This window comes from Dasypus novemcinctus, chromosome 2, assembly GCF_030445035.2.
Source record: "Dasypus novemcinctus isolate mDasNov1 chromosome 2, mDasNov1.1.hap2, whole genome shotgun sequence".
Taxonomy (NCBI): domain Eukaryota; kingdom Metazoa; phylum Chordata; class Mammalia; order Cingulata; family Dasypodidae; genus Dasypus; species Dasypus novemcinctus.
The window spans coordinates 35343539-35368442 of record NC_080674.1 but is presented as its reverse complement, the minus strand read 5'-3'; the positions used below and the strand labels follow the sequence as shown (position 1 = coordinate 35368442).

The following is a 24904-nucleotide window of genomic DNA, read 5'->3' as shown; positions in this document are numbered from 1 at the left end:
GATAATAACACCTGTCTTATGTGACTATATAAATATTTATGAATATTAAATATGGCTGTGTAAATGCTTAGTAGAGTTCTTGGCATATACAGCCTTCAATAGATGTGGGTTATCGTTATTTTTATCTAGATTTACTGAGAAGTTGTTGGTCAGAGCCACTTGGATGCTTTCAGAAAGTGCTTGAGCATTAGAGTACAGGAATCATTCTCAGCTAAGATACTAGTAAAAGTGGAGTTTTTTTTTTCTGGTGGTTGTTGCCATGGTATCATGCCAGGAAAGTTCACTACATGTTAGTGCTTTCTTAGAATATTTTTCACTGTCTCTTAAAGTTTCCTTTCCTCTTTTCTTTGTTCCTTTATACATTTGAGAATGATTGGATTATATTAAAATTCCAACTTAATGAGACCACTTAGTAGTTGACTTTTTTCATTCTTAACATTTGACCTTTGACATTTTGCTAGTTTCATGCTGTGGAGTTATTTTTCCTGTTCTCTCTCTACTCATTTCTAAGGTGTCTCTTTATTAAAGATCGCATTTATCCATTTATCACATCCATTCAATGATTCTCTTAAGATATGAGTAAAATCAAATTACCTCTGGAAGTAATAAATTTATTTAAAGGCAGTTGCAAGACCATGCAATTTTTGTTTTTGTTTTTGTTTTTTGTTTTTTTGTTTATTCCCTCCCCCTCTTGCACCTTGCTTGTTGTCTGCTTCTGTGTCCATTCACTGCATGTTCTTCTTTGTTTTTACTTGTCTCCCTTTTTGTTGCGTCACCTTGCTGAGTTGGCTTTCCGCGGCGCCTGGGCTGGCGGCTCTCTATAGCATGCAGGCGATCCTGCCTTCACAAAGAGACCCTGAGATGTGAACCCAGGGCCTCCCATATGGTAGACGGGAGCCCAACCGATTGAACCACAGCCGCTTCCTGACCATGCAGTTTTGATTTCATATTTAAATACTTTTCTTAAAATAGTATTGTTATTGCTTTTTCATTTTGTGCCCCTGTCCTTCATGATTTCTTGTAGAGCAGACTGGTGGTCAGCCTTTCAGAGGTGACATTCTAAGTCTTTGCTTTTTTGCTTTTCGTGAGAGGGAGCCAAAAGAAGGGGGAGGGGGCTGTCTTTTGTAGGCACTGGGGCAAGGGAATCTCTGGCCATAGCTGGTGAACTATTTTGAAGTTGTCTTTTCCAATGTGACAGATTGCCATCCCCTGTTTTAGATAGTATGGTCCTTAGCTGGGTTTTTTGTTTTTGTTTTTGTTTTTTGCTAAGAGAATTTAAAAATACCTGAGAATGCCTTAAAGGGATTGAGCCCAGTTTTTGGGACAAAAATCATCACTGTGTTCTTACCTTTTCTCCATGCATATGATTGAAGTCCTATTTCGCTCTAATCCCTTGAGAACAATTTTGCATTGTGTTCCTGTACTGAGCAGAAGTAATGATTCGCCTCTTGGAGTTCTCCATGAATATGTATCCCTTGTCCATGCCTACCACTGGGTCCATTCAGTCTGTGGTGTTGGAGGTCTTGTTACGTAACGAAGAGAGTCTAGGGCTCTGATCCTGGGACTGAATTGTCTGGCATCAGGAAGTACCTTCATTTTATCTTCCAGAACCTCCTGGGATGGGCTGTGTCTTTGTACTTAATACTTATTCCTTTTATCCCACATATGGTCTGATTACCCTTTTTTCTTGCACCATACCTGCCTACCTATCATCTGACTGCCCTTCTCCCCCCTCTTTGCTTTGTTTTGTTTTGTTCAGTTTCTTTTGCCTCAACAAAACCCTTTAAGCTGCTCCACTCTCTAGAGAGGTGAAGCAGCAACTTTTTTGCTTCTTCTTTTAATATGGCCACTGTTGGCTATTGACTGTGAGCATCTGCTGGGTCAAGAAGATGGTCCGTGGACTCAGGAGACGTGCATTATGTTTGGGGACACAGCAAGTGAACAGATGGTTCTAGTACAGGTACTGTCTATTTATGAGAGGGAAGTACAGAGAAAGGCCCACTGAAGAACCTGGGCAGCATGTGGGCTAATTTGAATGCCAACTTTGAAAGGTCACTATTCAAGTGGGATTTGCTTTGGAAAGGAGAAGGGCTAATGTAGCAGACAGGCAGTATTAGGCATGAAAGGCTCATAGGCATACTAGGACTGGGTGGTCAGAGAATCTGATCTTGTTTGTTCCTTGTATAAGGTGTATGCATGCGTGGGTGGGTGAGGAAGAGATAAGTCCTGAAAAACAGAATCCAAGGCACCATTAAGGCATACAGAATTATTGCCAAAATTCTTTAAGAATTTCCTCTTTTCTCTGACATGCTGCTTTACCATTAAGTGAGTGTCCCTTAGAGAGCCTGTAGGCACCTTCTCATTTGTCTTCTGGTTCCACTTGCCTTTGTCCTGCTTTAAGGCTTTTAACACTGCTCCAGCTAGCCTAGCATTTCTATAGCAGCTCTGAGGTAGTTGTGGAGAAGGCTGGAAGGCAACAGTGTGTGTTTCTGTAGCTGCTGTTAGTCACATCCGTTAGCTTAAATGATAAGATAAAAGACTATGACAGCCACATAACTGCTACCTGACACCTTCTGGCACTTTTATACATCCCAATGTTACCCTCTTTATCTTTAATATAATGTGCTGGGTAAGAACTTGAGTTTGCAATCAGACAGAGCTCTGCTACTTGTTAGCTGTGTGAATTTGAATGGGATATTTAACTTTTCTGAACCTTAGTTTTGGATCTGTGAAAGAGGATAGTAGCAGTAGTAGTACCTAGCCCATAAGGTGGTTGTTAGTCTTAAGTGAGGCAATCCATGGATGCTGTTAACGCGGTGTCTGGCATGTAGTAAACACTTATGAAATGTTAACGGCTGTAGTCGCTTTTACTCCTCTTCACCCTCAGAAGCTCTGTTTATGTATGTGTGTGTGTCAATGGTGGCAGAGTGTTGACCTGCATTCCATTTCAGCATTGTTCTTCACTTACACTTCCTGAGGGTTGTGTGTGGAGCGAGGAATGCTGTCCCTCTTGTAGGACTGTGCCATCCCTATAATGGATACCTTAGCTGTCTACCCAGAGGACCCCCCTTCCTGCAGTTTTCTTCTTTCAGGAATTTCCTTTTTGTCCTCCTCTGACAGTGACTTCCCTTTAGTTAGGGCTTCTAGGAGGACTTGAGGTTTTGGCAGTGTGTTATGCCCAGGCCCGATGTCCCAATGCAGCTTGGTTTCCCTCTTCTTTTTTCTTTATAGGAGGTATTGGGGATTGAAGGACCACTTACTTGAGAAGCAGGCATTCAACCACTGAGATCCCCTCCCCAATGAGATTTGGTTTTTTCATTTCTTTGTTTTGTTTTTAGGAGGTATCAGGGATCAAACCCATGACCTTGTATATGGGAAGCAGATGCTCAACCACTTGAGCTACATCCATGCCCCCTTTCCTTCTCTTTTTTTTTTAATAGAAATTTATTTATTTATTTTTAAATATTTATTTATTTCTCCCACCCCATTTGTTGTTTGTGCTCACCGTCTGCTCTCTGTTCATCTTCTTTTTAGGAAGCACTAGGAACAGAACCTGGGACCTCCCATGTGGGGGATGTGGGGGGGGCACCTAATCACTTGAGCCACCTCTGCTCCCTGTTTGTTGTATCATTGTGTTTTCTTGATGTGTCTTTTTGTTGTGTCAGCTTGCCGCATCATCTCACCACATCAGCCTGTTGTGTCAGTTCTCTGTCTTGGTCATCTTCTTTAGGAGGCACTGGGAACCAAACCTGGGCCTCCCATGTGGTGGGTGAGTACCCAGCTGATTGAGCTACATCCGCTTCCCCTTTCCTCTTCTTTTATGCAGTCTTCCCAGCTTCTGAAGCCAGCAGCATCCCTCTTATCCAAGTCACATACTCTGCTCCAGGCACAGTCCCCAGGGTGTCCTTGGTGGGTCCTATAGTGTCCCCTCTTCATTTCCATTGCCACCTTCCCTGTCCAGCATCTTCTCTTGTGCCTGGGAACATGTACCACAGATAGCTTAACTGGCTTCTCCACCTGCACCACCTGACTGCACCACCCAAGACAACTGCACACTACGACAAGCCCTTTCCTCTGAACACAGTTTTCAGTATGGCATTTCCTATTGCAGAGCCCTCCATTCCCCCTGACCCTTTCACTGATCCTAATCTTAACAAACTCCTAAGGCTGACTCCAGAGCCTACCTGCTTTTAGTTTTGTTGAAAGAGCATTGGCTTGGAATTTGGATACCCAAGTTCTGACTATTTCTTTTCTGTGTGACATTGGGTGAGCCCCATTACCTTTTTGGGCATCATTTCATTTATAGAAAGAGTTAGATTAGGTCAGTGTTTTCAAACATATTTTATCCAAGGAACTTTTACTAATTTTATTTTAAGCAGTGGTTCTTTGGGGAGCTTTTTCAAAATACACTGTCCTAAGTCTTGCTTTAGAGATTCACATGTGCCCTAGGAATGAGGAAGGGTATGGATGTGGGCTGAGGAGGGGGTACCTGCAGTAGGAATCTGTAATTTTTGGTGTGTTTTTTTCCCCAAATTTTTCAGGTAGGGGAGTGGATGTAAGTGGTTGAGCACCTGCTTCCCACATAGGAGTTCCTGGGTCCAGTCCCCAGTGCCTCCTAAAAACAAAAAACAAGCAACAAGCAAACAAATGAAATAACCAACTCAAGGTTGCTGATGCAGTGCAGTAGCTGAGTGCTGGCCTCCTGTATATGAGGTCCCAGGTTCAAATCCTGGCCCCAATACCTCAAAGAAAATTTTTTTTTCCAGGTAACTGTGATCTGTTCTCCCATCCTCTGTTAAAACTGCTATTTCAACTGAAATCATAGAGAGAACCCAAAAATAGAGAGAAAAAAAGAAAGAAAGGAAGAGAAAGGGTATGAAGAAAACAGTTTGAAAAGCACCTGACTGCCAGGCACTCTCTAAAAAAAGCCCTTGGCATTTCAACCTCTTGGCATTCATAAGTCTTTCCTTGTAACTGGAATACTCCTTTTTTTTTTTTTCCCTCCCAGGATTGAACCCAGGAGCTCACACATGGGAAAGAGATGCCCAACCACTGAGCTACATCTACTCCCCACTGATAATTGGTTTTGCCTCTTGTTTGTTTTTTTAGGAGGTACTGGGGATTGAACCTGGGACCTTGTACATGGGAAGCAGGTGCTCAGCCACCTAAGCTACATCCACTCCCCAGCATTCTCCTTTTCTTTTTGTCCACAATGCAGATTATTGTGAGTTCTTAGTAATGTAGTTGAGCATTTATTTTCTACTTATTTGTATATATACTGCTATATGTCCACAAGTCTTGTTTCTCCAACAGAATTGTGAACTGCCTGCAGTCATGGGCAACACACTTGGCATTGTGCAAGTACTCAGGAAGGTCATGTGGCTTTCAAGTTAGCTTCAGAGAGGGAGGGCTGTCTAGACCTGGAAGATGTAAAGCACTGTGACCACAAGCATAGTGATACATAGAGGTCATTCTGAGGTACTCCTTAATCCATAAACAAGCAGATCCTCTTTGTTGGGTGTGGCTCACACATGAGAGTATAAGAACTAAGCCAGTTATAGCTTGTATAGCTATAGCTTCTTGTATTAGTCAGTGTTCTCTAGGGAAACAGCTGACAGGAGATATCTGTAAGTAGTATGAGAATTAATAAAATTGTCTGAGGCCACTGTGGGAATGTACAAGTTCAAATTCTGTAGGGCTGGCTGTAAACCAGTGACTCTGATAGAGGTCCTTGGTAAGTTCCACAGGATTCACTGGCTGAATTGAGTAGAGATTGGGATTCTCTCTCTGAATGCTGACATCACTTCCCCCTTTAAGGGCTTCAGCCAATTGGATGAGACTTCACTCATTGCTCGTGGCAGTCTCCTCAGTTGATTGTAGATGTAACCTGTCATCTATGCAATCAACTCACTGATGATTAAAGTCAATGAAATGCCCTTATATTACAGTTAGCCCAGTGGTTGCTTTGACCAAACAGCTGGGCACTATTACCTGGCTGAGTTGACACATTGGCCTAACCATCACAGTTCTTAGGGCTTACTCTGGTATTTGGCTCTTACCATTTCTTCCCTCTAGCTTGAGTTTCTTACTAGGGAGTTTTTGATAAGGTGCTTGGATTGTTTAATGGCCTGTTGAAAGCCTGGGAAGAGTGACCCTTGTTAAAAAGTATGAATGAGTAATGCTTTCACTGTTGATCAATAGGGAATGAGTTGTGAAAACAGAGTAGGGGATTTAGTGTGGGATTTAGTGTGGGTCTTAGTGAGCAGCTGCTTTCCTCCTGTTAAGAAAATCTGATGTCAAGGGAAAAAAAACAGTAATTTTAAATGTGGTAGAAAGAATTTAGAATGGACACATTAGCAAGTATTGCTTAGCTGTTAGGGTAAGTATTGTCAAAGGATGTTGCCTACTTCGCTTTCCCGGAGATTTGTTATGGTTGAAAGGACACTTGGTGGTATTATTTTTGTATTAGGAAAAAAGTTTAAGATGAGTGGTTACCTAGGACTGATGTGATCTAGGACCTGGGAGGTGACCGCTAAAGGGTACAGGGTTTCTTTTTGGGGTGATGAAAATGTTCTAAAATTGATTGTGGTGACAGTTGTACAATTCTTTTTTTTTTTTTTTAAGATTTATTTTTATTTATTTCTCTTGCCTTCCCCCTCCACCCCGGTTGTCTGTTCTCTGTGTCTATTTGCTGCATCGTCTTTGTTCGCTTCTGTTGTTGTCAGCGGCACGGGAATATGTGTTTCTTTTTGTGGCGTCATCTTGTGTCAGCTCTCCGTGTGTGCGGCGCCATTCCTGGGCAGGCTGCACTTTCTTTTGCGCTGGGCAGCTCTCCTTACGGGGCACACTCCCTGCGCGGGGGACACCCCAGCATGGCACAGCACTCCCTGTGCTTATCAGCACTGCGCATGGGCCAGCTCCACACGGGTCAAGGAGGCCCGGGGTTTGAACCGCGGACCTCCCATGTGGTAGATGGACGCCCAAACCAGTGGGCCAAGTCCGCCGCCTCCCAGTTCTTGGGATTGTATTAAATACCATTGAATCATGTGCTTTAAATGACTGGAGTGTTTGGTATGTGGATTATATCTTACAAAGTTATTATGAAAAATCTTTAAGAAACAAGTGTTAAACTTGATGTCAGAACTCCTGAGAAGGTGTTTCGGCTTCACCACCTTTTTAGCTGTCTGAGCCAGGGCATGTTATTTAACCTCTTTGAGCTTTGGTGGCTTTGTAAAATGGGGATGAAAATACCTTACAGGATTTTTGTCAAGATAAATGAGATACAAACACATGAAATGAACCTAGTAAAGTGGATCATAGTCAAACCTCCAACAAAATTATATATTGTGTGTTTAACAAGTTAGGTGTGTATTTTTGTGGGTAATAGATAATCAGTCTGAAGTGCTCTCTGGAGGTTCCACTAGCCCTGTGAAATGAACACTTGTCATGACCAAGAGCTGATTTGCATCAGCTCCTTAAAGACCAGGTACTCTACTCATGTACTCTATGTATGCTGTATGTATGTGGCCTGACAGATATAGCCAGGGGGCCTGTTACTGCATGTCTTCTTCCCTGGTTTTACATGCTTTTCTCTTGGTTTATTGTTAGAGTTATTTGTTCCTTTTAACTGCCAAAGACAGTATGTAATCAGTAGAAGAGAGCCATGGCCAGAGCGAAGCTGTTAACTGGTCGTGCTGTCATAGTTAGGAGACTTAGGAAATGATCCCGATAGCTGGGTTGGCTCTGAAGGGACTGAAGCTCCCTGGTGAGGAGATGGGACCTGGTATCCCTGGTGATCAGTTGGGGATCAGCTCCAGGAAGTAAATGCTATTTTGATTTCTAGCCCTCTAAAACTGGATATTGGGTGGATTCATTTAGTCTCTAGTCTTCAACCTCAATAATAAGGCTTCAGATTTAAAGTCTGGCTTTAAATATGTCCTTAACTGACAGATGAGACTAGAATACATTTCAGAAAGCTAGCTAAAGGAGGAGGAGTATGACAGTAGTCATTAATACCTAGAATTTATCATATACTTATGTAGAAATGTTTAGTAGAGCTATTTCTTTAATCTCTTGGGTACTGGGCCTAGGAATAAAGAAAATTAACAGGATCAAGAAATATTTATTTGTATGATGTTTCATTTATTCATTCTTTCAGTAGGCTTTTATTGAGCATTTACTATAAGTCAGGAACTACATGCCAGGAGCTGTGCCTGAAAATACGTAAGGGAACAGCTCCAGCTCTCAGTTTGCAAATTTGTTGCAGAAACAGACAAGGTAAGAGTGTACTGCACTACAGAGTAAAAAGTGCTGAAATATAGCTATATACAGAGTGTTTGGGGGTTCCAGAGGAAGTTGTGCCTCACCATTCTGGGAGAGGGAGATTGGATGAGAGAAAGCTTCCTAGAGGACTTGGACTGTGTGGACAGTGAATGGACTGTGAATTGAATGGGCAGGGTTTGGGACGGTGGATTGGGTGGGTACAATGGATTAAATGGGGCAAAACTAGAAGCAACCTGACAGTTACAGGAGCATGCGAGATGAGGGTGTTGTTATTTTGGAGTAAGACAGCAGCAGCAGGGTTGGATAAAAGTGGATGGATTTGGAGCTGATAAGAAGGTAGAGCACAGGAAACGAACTTGGCACAGTGGTTAGGGTGTCCGTCTATCACATGGGAGGTCCGTGATTCAAACCCCGGGCCTCCTTGACCCGTGTGGAGCTGGCTATGCGCAGTGCTGATGCACGCAAGGAGTGCCCTGCCATGCAGGGGTGTCCCCCGTGTAGGGGAGCCCCATGCGCAAGAAACACGCCCAGTAAGGAGAGCCGCCCAGCGCAAAAGAAAGTGCAGCCTGCCTAAGAATGGCGCCGCCCACATGGAGAGCTGACACAGCAAGATGACTCAACAAAAAGAGACAAAGATTCTGCGCCGCTGACAACAACAGAAGCGGACAAAGAAACAAGACACAGCAAATAAATAAATAAAATCTTAAAAAAAAAAAGGTAGAGCAGACATGCTGTGTGACTCAGGCAGTAGTGAAGAATGACTCTCAGGTTTCTGGCTTGGCTAACTGGGTGGATGGTGGGGAGGCAGAGTCCTAAGGAAGATGAACAGGCTTGGTGAGGGGCAGGGAGGAAGTGATAAGCTCTGTTTCTGAAATGTGAATTTGAAAGACATAAGGACATTCTAGTACTGGTGGCCTGGAGGCTGTTTGGGTGCCTACGTCTGGAGCTCTGAAGGGAAGAGTGATTTGGGGGTCATCACCATATATTGTTGCAGTGTGGATGGGAAAGCTCCTCCAGGGAGTACAGGTTTTGTAGGAGGGAAGATGACCCTGCCCAGAAAGGAGACTTGAGGAAGAACGACTGGAGAGAGAGTTGGTCCTTTTCCCTGGAGCCGATTTCTGCTAATTTTCAGGTCTCAGCATAAATGATGCTTCTTAAGGAAGCAGTCTTCTTTGACCCTTTTCTGAATGCAGTAAGGTTTTTCAGCTGCTTTAATGTTATGTCCTATATTTTCTCCATTGTGGCATTTAGCATGCTTCTTTATTATTTGTGTTGTTGCCTGACTCCCATATGCTCTGGGAAGGTAGCATCTGTGCGTTGTGTCCACTCCTGTATTTGGTGAGTCTGCCTAGTGCCTGGAATAGACTGGGTGCAGAAGAAGTGATAATTCAGTAAATGAAAGAGTATGTGAAAGTTCAGAAGGAGACAGTGTTGAGGAGAAAGTGGTGAGCAGGGAGAGGCAGGTTGTATTGTACTTAAGAACACAACTCTAGTCAGGTAAATGGGGCTTGAATCCCACTTCACTTAACCTTGCTTGGCCTTGTTTTCCTTATCTCTAAAATGAAATAATAATGGTATATAACCGAGTTGAGAGTATTAAATGAGATGTGCATGGACATCTAATTATATTGCTCTTATTACTCAATGTTATTGTTTTTTGTCTGTCTGAATGGTGCAAGGGCAAAAGTTAATTCTTACTCATTTTTCTAATCCTAGCAATAGTATTTAGGATACTCTAGAGCTGTTTGTTGAAATGAATTTGTATATATCAGAGATGAATCGTCTTGCAGCCTTGACTAAGCAGACATGCAGGTTGAGTATTGACTCCCTAGTTTCACTCCTCAGGCCCATTGCAGCCTGTGGTTTGGGCCACTCTTCAGAAATATAGTTCTGAGAAGAGATCAGGATTGACAGCTTTTTCAGGGCTGGGCCAGCTTTATCATGTGGGTTCCAGTAGGAGTGTCTCCTTGGGCTATAGCCTTGCTCAAGAATGGATGGCAATTCTCACATCTTATCCTGTCGTAGACACTGTCTGGCTGAGAGTGCTTCCTGACTCAGCATATGTGGAGTTCTTAGGTGATGTGGGGATAGTGGCAGCTGTTGGTCCTCGGAATTGATGCTCACAGTGGGAGCCAGAACAGATGTAGCTTTTGATCGGGGAGGTAAAACTTGTGGAAATTGTAAGATTTATTATTTACCTTCCAATAATAATAAATTATTTAAATTTATAAATATTAATCAGGATTCTCCAGGGAAAAGAAGTGACAGGAGCCATACACACACATACATATGCACACATGCACATGGATAATGTAATATTTTGAGATTTATTATAGGAATTGGCTCACAGAACTGTATGGTTGGGCAAGTCTGGATTCGGTAGGGCAGGCCACAGGCTGGGAAGTTTGGTGAAAGTTTTCGATGAATTCCGCAGAAGCAGCTGGCTGACTGAAGTAGAGATAGAATTCATCTTTCTGACTGCTGAAATCATCAGTTCTCCTTTTAAGGCCTTTTTAACTGATTGAATGAGACTTGTCTCATTGTTGAAGAGAATTTCCTTAATCGATTGTAGGTGTAATCAGCCATAGATGCAATTGATTGATGATTTTAAACCCATGAAATATCCTCACAGTACCAATCAGGGCAGTTCTTGCTTGATCAAACAACTGGATACTATAATCTAGCTAAGTGGATACATGAATTTAACCATCATATGCCCCATCCTCTTTTTAAATTAAAACAAACAAAGTAGACATAACACTGAAGAAAACTTTGAGATAAGGAATTAAAAAGAAAATCCTGATCTTACCACTCTGACAGAACTACTCTTCATTTGTGTCATGTCACCATTCTAACTGAATTCAAGCCAAAGTGAGTTTTATCCTAGTTTTGAAAACTTGGACATGCTATTATTGAGTGCCAGTGGTTTCTGGCATTGTTTTGTTCCATAATGACAAGCTTTTTTCAAACTCAAATGGAGTAGCAAGAGGTGCTGTGCAAAGCTCATAGGCCATTTTTAACTGATGCATTTGTTGAAAATTTGCTTAACTTTCAAGTGAGTTAGTTTTCAGGAATCTTGTAAGAGTTTGAGAAAAATCTGCAACTAATTGAATTAGTTCTTGATTATTAAAGAACCATGCTTTTGTACCTTTTTTTCCTTTATATTGAACATGACAGTAAATTGGGGTCAGTGAAGAATTTTAACTTATATTTCACAACTGAGTAAGTGCCATGGTCACCATTTGCTTGATTGGGCAGCTGGGCAGGGAGTGTCATAGTTGAAAGTGGGATTGGAGGAACAGAGGATTCTGGGGATTGTGGGCTCTCCTCTGAAACCAGATGACGAGTGATGATGGTGTTAGAAGTTCCCATTGCCCAAGGGAACAGGGATAGTACAGAAGCAGCTGTCACTGCACACTGGTTGACTTGGCTGGGAGAACCTGAGATGATGTCAGGCCCATCCATGGCTGTTGTGCTCCTATAGTTCTTACTGGACAGGCCTCATGATTTCTAGTCATTCAGGATTAATACCATGCACTTGACAGTCTTAATGGAATGCACTATTTCTCCAGTGCCTTATGAGGTACTTAGGGCATTTAAATGATGCCATCTGTATTGGACCCCAAGTCTAGATATAATGTCTTAATTTCCCATATGTTGTCTCTGTGGTTTAGAATCAGCAATTAGGAAATTTCAAATTTCCTGAAAGTGTGGAGTGTTTTATTTTTTAAAAAGATTTATTTATTTCTCTCCCCTCCCCCCCAACCCCGGTTGTCTGTTCTCTGTGTCTGTTTGCTGCATCTTCTTTGTCCTCTTCTGTTGTTGTCAGCGGCACGCAAATCTGTGTTTCTTTTTGTTGGGTCAGCTTGTTGTATCAGCTCTCCGTGTGTGCGGCACCATTCCTGGGCAGGCTGCACTTTCTTTCGCGCCGGGCAGCTCTCCTTATGGGGCACACTCCTTGCATGCGGGGCTCCCCTACGCGGGGGACACCCCTGTGTGGCACAGCACTCCTTGCGCGCATCAGCACTGCCCATGGGCCAGCTGCACACGGGTCAAGCAGGCCCGAGGTTTGAATCGCGGACCTCCCATGTGGTAGACGGACGCCCTAACCACTGGGCCAAGTCCGCTGCCCTGGAGTGTTTTCAAAACCTCTCACTATTTAAAGTCATTCATTCATTCATTCAACAAAATCTTCTGAGCACTTAGCACATGCAAGACCTGCATTAGATTCTGGGGATATTGTGGTTAGCAAATAAAATAATAAATCTTCCCTTAAAGAGTTGATAGATTGGTGGGGAGATAGGTATTAAACAGATAATCACATAAATCTCATAAAACTGACAGGGAGCCATATACAGGGCCATAAGAACCTGGTAATAGAGTTTGATATAGTCAGGAAGATCACAGAAGGCTTTCCTGGGGAAATGGCCCTTGATCTGAGATCTGATGGATATACAAAATTCACAGGGCAAAGATGGAAGAAAGAAACATTCCAAGCAGAAGGAACTACCTGTGGAAATGACTCAAGATGGGAAAGAGCATGGCAGGTTCTGGAGACAGAATGAAGGCCACTGTGGCCGAAGTACAAACCAAGGAAGAGTATGGTAGGAGACCAGATGGGACAAGTAGGTAGGGATCAAACTGTTCAGGGCATTGGAGGTCATATGAAGGCATTGCCTTCATTCCATGAATAATCCAAAGAAGGCTGTGTTCTGAAAGGATCACTCCTGCCTAAGGGTAGAGAATGGCCTAGAAAGAGGACAGATGCTGGTAGACCAATTGGAAAGCTATTGCAGTGGTCCAGGCGAGAGATGATAATAGTGTGGACCAGGGTGGTGCTGAAAGAAATATGAGAGGAAGATGGATTCTAGGTATATGTACTAGGTGATGGTGATAGAATTTGGTGGTAGTTTGGCTATGGAGGGTGAAAGAGAAGGGGGTGGAAAGGGGGACTCTTAATTCTTGAAGGGAAGCTCCAGATTACCCAGGTAATACATAGCAATGTTATTTGTGGTCAGACTCTTTCCTTGAGTATGGTGAATCAGAAGATTTCTCCTGTGAACTGGAGATAATAATAGCTATAATAACCCTATTTCAAAAGGGTTGCTATGAGGATTAAATGAGATAATAAATATAAAGTCTTTTAAATAATTCCTGGCATATATTGAGTCAATAAATATTTTTTATTATTCTTTACCTCTTTGCCTCAGTAAGGGCTGGTCCTTGAAAAGTCCCACTTTGAAAAGAGGGATGGTAAATTTTGCATTTGCTGATTGGACTTTGGTGATTTCTGCAATCTGCAAGCAACCCCTGAGTCATGCCTGTAGTAATCTATAATGTTATTAAGGGAAAGATTGTATTTACTCATCCAATTTTAAGGGTCAAGTTGGACAACCTTTCCACGCTCCTCTGTTCAGCTAAGTTCATTCTTCTGGTATCAACAAGCAGCGATACCACAACTATTTTGCTTTCCTCAGAAATATTGAAATAGTGTCTCCATATTTGTTAGCTCTTTGTTTTTCTTGCAGAGTTCAAAAGACTGTTGTAAAACATAGAGATTAAGGAACTATAAGACATTGCCAACAAATACTCTACATTCTGTCCTACTAAACCCTCTCCCTACTACCCAAACAGGTATCTTTTGAAAACCAAATCAAAAGAAGAAATTCAGTTAACCAAATTTTTTGAGGGGATGGTGTCTTTTTTATTTCTTTATGTATACTCTGACATATTAGAATCCTCTATGTTATTTCTTTTTTCAGGATGATAATATTTTTCCTGAGTTAGTAGGTACTGTGCTATTTAAGAATTTGATAATGCATATTTATGATTTTTTAAAGTGTTAATCAGAGAAGTTAGATATTAGTGATCACTAAGTACAGCATGCTCCTTCAATTCCAGTGCTCAAGTGCTTATAAAGGTTTTTATTCTTTATTTGTGACTTTCAGCAACTTAATCCACTTTTAATAAAATCAGCAGTTGAGATAACTTTTCTGTTGTGCAACCTGCTTTGCCTCGGATGCTTTGTTCTCTTAAGAAAATCAGTAGTCTACTCTTTAGATCTTGTAGGAAGTTCAAAGGACCTTCTAATGCAAAAGTTAAGACACCAAATGACTGGAACTAATCATTGTGGTCTTCTAGATAAAAAACGCTGTTGATAGAAAAATGCCATTTCTTTTTCCATGGCTTCCAATATTCCTATGTAATCAAAATCTTAAGAAATCAGGGCCAATTTGGTTGTTGCTAATTTCATGAGTTCCTGATCCCTCAGGGAAAAAAAAAAAAAGAGAGACCTTCTGAGTAGAGTCAATTTAATTTAATATGGTAAACAGAATGGAGAGAGAAATAGAAAAAAAATTTTTTTCCCATTAAGGGCAAAGACCCTATATAATCTGTTAATTTTAGGTTCTCCAGTGGCTCCTAATATATTACCAAGCATATGCAGTCCCACATAGGCACACTGTCAGTTCTGCTAAATTGTGGATCAGTCAGATGAACAAAAGGTAAACCTCTTGCAAGCTTTACAGAATGTGGCATTTAGTCCTAGGAACAGAGAGATGATGACCTGCACTGTCCAGTACATGTGGTTATTTAAATTTAAATTGGTTAAAATTAAATAAAATTTAGAAATTTGGTTCTCAGTTATACTAGCCACATTTTAAATGTCTTATAGTTACATGTGGCAAGTGGCTTTCTATTTTTTTTTTAAAGATTTATTTTATTTATTTCTCCCCGCTGTTCCCCCATTGTCTGCGCTCTCTGTCCACTTGCTGTGTGTTCTTCTATGTCTGCTTTTATTCTCATTAGGTGGCTCTGGGAACCGATCTTTTTATTTTCTCTCCTTTGTGTCTCTTGTTACATCATCTTGCTGTGCCAGCTCTCCATGACGGCTGGCACTCCTGCCTGGGGCGGCTTTTCCTGTGCGAGGCAGCATTCCCACACAGGGTGGCATACCTACGTAGGGCTGCATTCCCACCTGGGCCGGCACTCCACGTGGGACAGCTTGCCCTCACCAGGAGGCCCTGGGGATCAAACCCTGGACCTCCTATATGGTAGATGGGAGCCCAGTTGGTTGAGCCACATCCATTTTCCAGTGGCTTTCTTCTTGTACAGTGAAGATACAGGACATTTCCATCATTGTAGAAAGTTCTGTTAGACAGCCCTGTCCTAGCTGCTTGCTACTCAAAGTCTAATCCTTCAACCAGAAACATTGGCATTGCATGGCAGCTTATTAGAAATGCAGAATCTCAGGATCTACCCCAGATCCACTGAGTCAGAATCTACATTTTAACAAAATCCCCAGTTCATTCATATGCATATCAAAGAGAAGCATTGGTCTAGATCTAGGATGGAGATCAGTTGTTCCCAAATTTTAGTGTGCATCAGAATCACAGTGAGGACATCTTAAACACAGAGAAAAATAGAAATTATTATACTCATTGGCAGAATCTTGAATAATTGCAACTCTCTAGAAGTATATTTGGAAGAAAAAAAAAGAAATGTGCTTGGGAAGCAGATGTGGCTCAAGCAGCTGGGTGCCCGCTTATCACACCAGGTCCTGGGTTCAGTTTCCCGTACTTCTTAAAGAAGACAAGCAAGACAAGTGAGCTGGCGCAGCAAGCTGATGCAACAAGATGACACAATTAGAAAACAGTGAGAGAAACAACAAGCAGGAGTGGAAGTGGCTCGATCCATTGAGTGCCTGCCTCCCACATGGGAGGTCCTGGTGCCTCCTAAAAAGAAGATGAGCACACAATGAACGGACACAGAGAGCAGACAGCAAGCACAAAACAGTGGGTGGTGGGGTAGGGGAGAAATAAAGAAATTAAAAAAAAAAGTGTATTTGAGTTTAGTGTTTACTTATCAAAGGAATAGAGGAGAAAAAGAAAGGAAATGAAGCAGATACTGTGATAGCCAGCCATTGTAACAATTCCCATTTACTGAGTACATGTTCTAATTGGTTTTGTAGTAGAATACTGGTTCATGATGTTTGTTAGAATTCTAGTGCACAGCAGTGAAGAATGTGGACTCTGGAATTAAATGGGACTTGAGCTAAATCCTTGGTTAAGTGACTTGCTATGAAATCTTAGGCAAGTTACTGAACCTCTATAAGCCTCAGTTTCCCCACCTGTAAAATGGAGATGATAGTACTAGAATTGTTGTGAGAATTAAATGAGATATTAATGCAGAGTACTTAATTAGCATATAATGGAAAAAATAAATGTTAGCTATTATTATCATTATAGTTAAAAGCATACAGTTGAGGTAGAAGATGACACTGAACAGCAGAACGTGGAGGGCTTTGATTGCTACGCACAAGCCTGGATGCGTCTGTTTTTACTGCTCAGAAACCTTTTTGACTCATGATTTTCGGCAGTCTTCCAAATGGGTGAGATTGTTGCACCATCTATGATGTGGATGAATAAGGTATTGTTATAATTTGCTTAGTGGCATTCAAGACAGGGCCTCACATACATTTGGTGGTTAGATTACTTTTTCTTAGATGTTGAGTTTTCAGCAATGTATGTTTTGTTGTGTTATTCTGATCTCTCCTGTTCCCTGTTCCCTGTCTGCAGTGCTGAAGGCCATGTGATGAATAGTGACAATTTTAGCTGGATGTTGAGCATCTTAGGAACCTTGGTGATTTTGTTATTATCTTCCTCCAATGTTGAAATTACCCCATGTTTGATAAAATTCATTGCTCCCGGGTTGCATTTTGGGTTTTCTCTTTTCTCTTTGAGATCAAATTTTGATCAACAGCTTGGTGCCAACATCAAAACATATTTAATGGTAGTCTAGTGAAGAAGAGAAATTACTTCCTTTAAAATGAAAAATGTGTACTCAACTTTGGGAACATGTGGCAAATAGGAGGATGAGTGGGGTAGGTGCCCAGCCTTTTTCTTTCTGCTTCCAGGAAATGCTCTAATAGATTGGTGTTATTCCTCTGAGAATATGTTTACCTGTTGTGACTGAGTGATTCTGAATGGAGAGTGTGGGTGCATAGGAGCCTTTCTTTTCAGTTTCCAGTGAGTGAAAGCCATCAAGGACCCTGCCTTCTTTCTGGACACAAGTAACCCTACTCACTTCCTTGTCATGATTTGAACTGTGTAATGACTCTCTTAAGCATTCTCTCATAAGGCAGGCAATACAGATCTTATCACTTTTTTTTAGATGGGGACACTGAGGCCCAGGACACTTGCTTAAGATCCTTCTGATATCTCTGTAGAATATGACTCCCTCAGATTCCTTAGTCCTCTGCCTCCCCTCCTCCCCCAAAGAAGTTTATTGGAGATAAGTACAATGTGCTTAATTCACTCCCCTGCTTAAAATTGTGCAGTTTCCCCCCATTATCCACAGGATAAAGCCCAAACTCCTTAAAATGGCTTACAAAATCCATTAGACTGTAGCCTAGCCCATTACTCTCCAACTGTATTTTTTACCTCTCAGGCAGAATTGCTTTTACTTCCTTGTCATTGCATCTCTTTTCCTTCCTCTTCTCTGCTTGTCCACCTGTGAAACTCCTGCACATGTTTTGAGAGTCACTTCTCTAGAAAGACTTGCTGGAACAGTCTCTCCATCCCTCCGCCATTCATCCCTGCAGTCAGATGCCCCTCATTTGTGCTCCCATAGAACCTTTATTGCAGTATCCATCATATTATGATTATAAAAATGTGTTAGTACTGTCTGTTCTCCCCACTAGATTGTGATCGTTTATGTTTGTGTCCCCAGTAGTTAGCACTGGTAAAGATTCATTTAAAATACCTTCGTCTCTTATAAACATCTTTCATCTTCCTTTCATATATAAACCAAAACTGTCTTTAGGAGCCTAGCTTCTTCTGCTTAAGATACACACACACACACACACACACATTACGTGTATACATATACAGAATGAACTATATATGACTTTTAGTTTGGAAATGACAAGGCTAAGAATGATGTAAGGGTTTTTTGTTTTTCATTAGAGAAGGTATGGGTTTACAGAACAAGCACGCATAATATACAAATTCCCATATACCAACCTATTAATGACACCTTCCATTGGTGTGCTACATTTGTTACAATTCAAAGCACAACATTTTTATAATTGTATTTTTAACTATAGTCCATGGTTTAATTTAGGATTCACTGATTGTGTGGTGCAGTTCCATGGATTTTTAAAAAAATTTTTATTATGTTACCATATATACAACCTCACATTTTCCCTTTTTAGCCACATTCATATACATATTTCAGTGCTGTTAATTATGCTCACAATGTTGTGCTACCATCACCCCCACCCATTACCAAAATATTTCTATTGTTCCAAATAGGAACCCTGCACATTTTAAGTTTTAACTTCTTCCCTATTCCGACCCCATCCCTGTAACAGTTTGTTATGGTTATGAATTCCAAAAATAGATATTGGATTATGTTTGTAATCTGTTCTGTACCTGGGCCAGATTGAGTTATGATTAGGACTTTAATTGGGCCACGTCATTAAGGCATTGAGTCCCCGCCCCTTGGTGGGTGGGGATAAACAGATAAAAGGCATGGCAAAGGACAGAGTTGCGGGTTTCTGATGTTGGAGGTTTGATATTGGAGTTTGATGCTTAAGTCTTAAGCTGGAGACCTGGGAAAGAGACAGAACTGTTCGCCTGATAGTGTACAGTTGACCTTGTGGAGAGAGGCAAAGCCTAGAGAACCTCATAGTCTACAGCTGACCTTGTGGAGGAAACAAACGCACTGAGCCCAGAGGAACCCAGGAAGCCTGAACCTTCACAGACATCGGCAGCCATCTTGCTCCAACACTTGGAAATAGACTTTGGTGAGGGAAGTAACTTATGCTTTAGGCCTGGTAACTGTAACCACGTACCCCAAATAAATATCCTTTATAATGCCGAACAGATTCCTGGTGTTTTGCATCAGCACCCCTTTTGGCTAATACACCTATATTCTAGATTCTGACTCTAGGAGTTTGCTTTTTTAACATTATTTCCTATCAGTGAGATATGCTTTTGTTCTGTTTTTTTTTTTTTTAAAAGATTTATTTATTTATTTATTTAATTCCCCTCCCCCGGTTGTCTGCCCTCTGTGTCTTTTTGCTGCGTCCCGTTTCCCCGTCCGCCCCTGTTGTCGACAGCGGCACGGGAAGCGCGGGCGGCGCCACTCCCCGGCAGGCCGCTCCCTCCCTCGCGCTGGGCGGCTCTCCCCATGGGTGCACTCCCTGCGCGTGGGGCTCCCCCACGCGGGGGACACCCCTGTGTAGCACAGGCACTCCCTGCGCGCATCAGCACTGCGCATGGGCCAGCTCCACACGGGTCAAGGAGGCCCGGGGCTTGAACCGCGGACCTCCCATGTGGTAGACGGACGCCCTAACCACTGGGCCAAAGTCCGTTTCCCTTGTTCTGTTTTTTAAGTCAGTTTCTGCTTTACCAGGTGTGTGTGTCAGGGGCAGGAGGAGATACTTGTCTCTTTACCAAGAGAGGCCATGCAGGGAATGTGGTGGTGGTAGCAGCCAAGGAAAGCCACTCAGGAATGTTTTCATAAGCTGAATAATGGCGAAATCCTAGAGGCTTTACTGTTTGGAGGCCTCATACGTCCTTACCCACCTAAACCCACCTACTTGAAGTGATATATGCTTCTTCTAGTGTGGACTCTTCTCTCCCAATATTCCTGGTGAGGTGGTGACTATGACAGTGTTTTTTTTTATTTGTTTGTTTTTAAAGACTTATTTATTTATTTATATCTCTCCCTTCCCCTCCCCCCCCCCCGCCCATTTATTATTTATATCTCTCCCTTCCCCTTTCCCCCGCCCTGGTTGTCTGTTCTCTGTGTCTATTTGCTGCATCTTCTTCTTTGTCTGCTTCTGTTGTTGTCAGCAGCAAGGGAATCTGTGTTTCTTTTTGTTGCGCCATCTTGTTATGTCAGCTCTCCCATCTTGTTGTGTCAGCTGTCCGTGTGGGCGGCGCCATTCTTAGGCAGGCTGCACTTTTGTGCTGGGTGGCTCTCCTTACAGGGCGCGCTCCTTGCGCGTGGTGCTCCCCTACGCGGGGGACACCCCTGCGTGGCACGGCACTTGTGGCGTGCATCAGCACTGCGCATGGGCCAACTCCACACGGGTCAAGGAGGCCCGGGGTTTGAACTGCGGACCTCCCATGTGGTAGACGGACGCCCTAACCACTGGGCCAAGTCCGCTTCCCCATGACAGTGTTTTTTAATCCTATAGCCCTGGTTATGTTGTTCGTTGACATTTTGGATAACATGATTCTAGTCATCTATGGTTTCTCTATTGGTTATGCAATTAACCTAAGTTAGTATCCTTGGTGATAATTAACAGAAACCTATTCTAGCTAACTTATGCCATCAAGATAATTTATTATAAAGATATAGGTGTAGCTCGTGGAAATGTGGGTGAAATGTGTGGTTGGACCTCACAAAGATCTGGAAAGCTGATGGGAGTCCAGGCTATGATTGTTCGTGTGTCTTGGGTTGAACTTTTATCTCTGCATATCCATTTCATGTGTCTTCTTCTTAGCAGGACAACTTTCTCGGCTTCTCTCTATTTGTGGTTGAGTTTATAAGTCTGTAGTTTAAGCAGCCAATTTGATTAGCATCTCCTAGCTCTTCAGTCAAATTGAAGAAATAAAATGATTAGTCTACTGTGGCACAGCCTTCTGTTCCCCCTTACAGTTGATAGGAGGGGGTGGTTTGCTCCAGGAGGTTGGAGGAGCCCCAGGGAATAGTCTAGAAATAGGGAGTCTTGGGTAGGACAAAATCCTGAAAGGTACCTCCTGATTAGTTTGTTTATGGAATGTAAAGAAAGAATTTCACTAACCATTTCAAGAATTAATAGTAGGTAGTTGTTATTAGTCAGGGTTCCCTAGGGACACAACTGATAGGAGGTTTCTGTAAATGTTACGAGATTTTATAAAATTGCCTCACGCGACTATGTGAGTCCAAATTCCGTAGGGCAGGCTACAAGCTGGGAACTCCAATGAAGGTCTTTGATGAATTCTCCAGGAGAAGCTGACTGGCTGAAGTAGAGATGGAAATTCTTTCTTCTGACAGCTGAAATCATCACTTCAACTTTTAAGGCCTTCAACAGATTGGATGAGAAGTCTCTCATTGCTGAAAGCAAACTCTTAGTTGACTACAGACTCAGTCAGCTTACTGATGATTTAAGTCTGTAAAATGTCCTCACTGTTACAGTTAGGCCAGTGCTTGCTTGACCAAACAACTGGGCACTGTTACCTGGCCAAGTTGACATATGAACCTAACCATCACAGTAGTTTCGGATAATATGATTCTTCTTCCTCAGATGATGATATTTCTGATCTTGCTAATGTACTAATAGACTAGTTTTCTCTAAACTGGCTCCAGTATTTGAAGTGAATTCCAGGCACCAGTCAAGGTGAACTGTATAGTTTTCTAACAGTTGATTGCATTGAATGAATAGCTTAGCTATCTCTCAGAGAAAGATAGAACCTGTCAAAGGTAATTGTGCTTCAGTTTTGTACTTTGCCAGTGAAAGACAATGAAAACTTTCTAACAGTGAGAATTTCTAAATTACCAAAACACTCAGCATTCACAGATGCAAGAGTATTCCCTGTCTTGCTTAAACCCCATAGTGTAATGCATTGGAATTCCTGGCGAGCTTTTTACAAAATGGGATTCTCAGCTCCATCCCACTGATTCCATAGATTTGCTTCTGATTTCATGTATTTGTTGTGGGGCCTGAGTGTTACTTAATAAACCCATGAGATGATTCCGATGCGCCTCACGTTTTTGAGAACCACTGCCTCAAAGGGACTTGATTTGTTGACTTCTCCTGAGGTAGAAGTTCTAGTCATCTCCAGGGTAGACCATGCTCAAAGTAGGTTTTCTGAAAAAGCCATAATATTCTTCTTCAGCCTCATGTTGGCTAGCTAGTCCCCCTACCCTCCTAAGCTGTATCCAAGTTTTTTCCAATGCCGTATTTCAGTCTGAATTAACAAACTCTGAAAATTCATCCCACCCAGTGCCACCTGCATTTGCTGATTTTTTTTCTTTGCAGTTTATTTGTTGAAAAACTGGTTGATGTCTTGCAGAATTCCCCGCAGTTGGGATTTTACTGATTGCATCCCCATGGTGTCACTTAACATACTTCTCTGTCCCAGTGTTTCTTATACTTGGTAACTTTTCATAGAAGATGAAGCAGATTAAGGTTAGATATTTCGGCAAGAACATTTCATATATATGTGTGGTAGACTTAATTAGGAGGTCCATAGTACCTCTCTTTTTGTCATGTTAATAGCCATTTATCATCGTGTTGATCCATTAATTCATTTAGGATTGATAATTAACTTTGACTGTCCAATAAACACTGAACCCAAAACAGGAGCACTTGAAGATATTTTCATTGAAAACCAGTGACTCAGAACTTGGCCTGGATTTCATTGTAGAAGTGATTGAACTCTGGCACTGGCTGGTGTTAGGTGACTTAGAGTGGCCAGAGAATCTTCACCGCTGTCTTCCCAGAGCTGTGGTGTGCTGCAGAGTAAATGGATCGGTATTGAATCAAGACATTCATATTTTCTATTCTTGCCTGCAAGCCCTTTTACATATGTCCATTTTCTCTCAAGAGCATACAATCTTCTTTTGTTTCCAACCCCTGATTCTTCCTGGAAAAAGAGGGGAATCATTTGGTAGAATGTCCTCTATTTCTGACTCTGGGTTTGAGCTGCCTTACTTTGTTATGTGACACTGCAACTTGTTACCCTCAGCTTGGGGTTCTAATAGTTACCAATCTAAACAGTAGTTTAATATACTGAATATCCCTAACTTTCAATTTTCCATCTTCCTTTAGTTAAAAACATTTTTTTAAAAAAGTAGCTAGCTTGTCAAATAAACAAAAAGTCCCTAAGTGGTGTGTAATGTTTTACTCTACATTCTGAAAGTGTGGCTTTATGTTATTCATTTTGAGCCGTTAAACAAAGAAAAATATTGCCCTTTGTTCTTCTCTTCTAGGAAATTCACACAAACGAAAAGGAAATAACAGAGAAAGAAGTAACTCTTCACTTGTTGCCAGGTAACAGTCATGTGCAACTCAAGCCAATGATAAATTACCTCACCCCTAACATTGCTATATATAAACCCTTTGTTTTCATCTACAGAGTATGTAACAAAGAGTTGGCCAAAAAAATCAAGGTCTTTAGTTTAATAACCACACACCTGGATCTGTATAGTACAATATCTGCAAAGAATTTGCTTGCCCCCCACCCCCTGACCCCCAAACTGATGAGTTGCTCACCTTTTTCACAAGCAAATGAGACCTTTATCAGGTTGCCTTATTTGGCTCTGTTCAGTACTCAGGCCTTAAATCAGGAAAAGCCCAGTTCCCTGCCGAGCTCTATACCCCATACTTTTCTTCCTACTGTATTTATGCACCTGTAGCTGTTCTTAAATAATGCAGCTGCCTGGACATCCCATGACAGGTCTTGGTAGGTGGCCTTACCCTTTAGTTCATCGGAACACAAGTCCAGGAATGTTTGTTTACCAACCCTGGGGCTGTCAGGGCATTGCTCTGTGGTCATTATGAAGGAGTCCGGATTAGTTTCTTTTTCCCAATCCAAAATAACCTTTCCCCCCCCCCATAAAAAAATAAGGAAAAACCCCACAAAGACAGTAGAGGTTTCATTCTGGTTTTTCTTATTTTATTCCAGTTTATTTGGGGAATAATAATATGCACAGATTCTGACTAATCTACCTTATTTGGTTAAATATACTAGAATCCTTTAACTTAAAAAGTTTTTAAATTTCAAAGGCTTTTTCCTTAATGATGGCCTAAACCTTGATTCACATCTTCTATTGTTTCTCTTTTTCTTGGGTTATAAATTCTGAAATTACCTTTTTTAAAAAAATTTACTGTTATGTACATTCTACCATCACCTGGATTACCTGATGGTCTCTTCCAAGTAAGCAGTGAGGAGCACACAGTTAACTTATCTGAGCCTGAGTTTCCTTGACTAATCTTTTCCAGCTACCAAATCCCATGATTGTAGACTGTCTGGTACACACAAGTTGGTAACTCTGCCACATTGTGGGATGCTTGCAGAGAGTCTCACTAGGGAATGTTGTACTAGCTGCTCCCTGCTAATTCCTTGTTCCCGGTATACATGACCATGGGGTAGGGCTTGCCTGGTTTTGAGGGTAGGGAGTCTTACTATTAAGAAACTGCAGTATCACCCAGGACAACTCCAAGTCCTGAAAATGCCCCCATATCATATCTCTTCTTCCCTCTCCCTACGCTCAGGAGGGGTTACACCCAAAGACCTAACATATTGTATAGTAATTAATTCAGAACTAGCATGCACATTACCTAAATACTCATTTTTAAGAAATGGCCTTCTAAAAATCATTTTATGAGAACTTAAAGCAAGTCCTCTAAGAGGAGCATTTCTTACTCCCAGTGGCACAATGGGCAAGGCTTTATCTCACTCGAGGTACTGTGCTCAGCTGAGGGTAACTAGCTATATAGCAAGGCTGCCTCCTCTTGGGCTGTTTTTTGGGCTCTGCCTCTTTGAGCCTCTCAGCGGCTTCTGTTTTCCTGCAGTCCTCTCTCACATTGCAGAATCAAATACATCAGCTCCCTTTTCCTCCA

The 24904-nt window shown here is 41.9% G+C and overlaps 1 protein-coding gene across 1 annotated transcript in view; it reads left to right on the top strand.

Moving 5' to 3' along the window:
- Nucleotides 1–24904, top strand: part of MTMR12 (myotubularin related protein 12) — a 101405-nt gene that overhangs the window by 7415 nt on the left and 69086 nt on the right. Inside the window, exon 2 of the mRNA XM_058307541.2 lies at nucleotides 23272–23332. Within this exon, the coding sequence (XP_058163524.1) occupies nucleotides 23272–23332 (61 nt within the window). The remainder of the gene's footprint in view (nucleotides 1–23271; nucleotides 23333–24904) is intronic.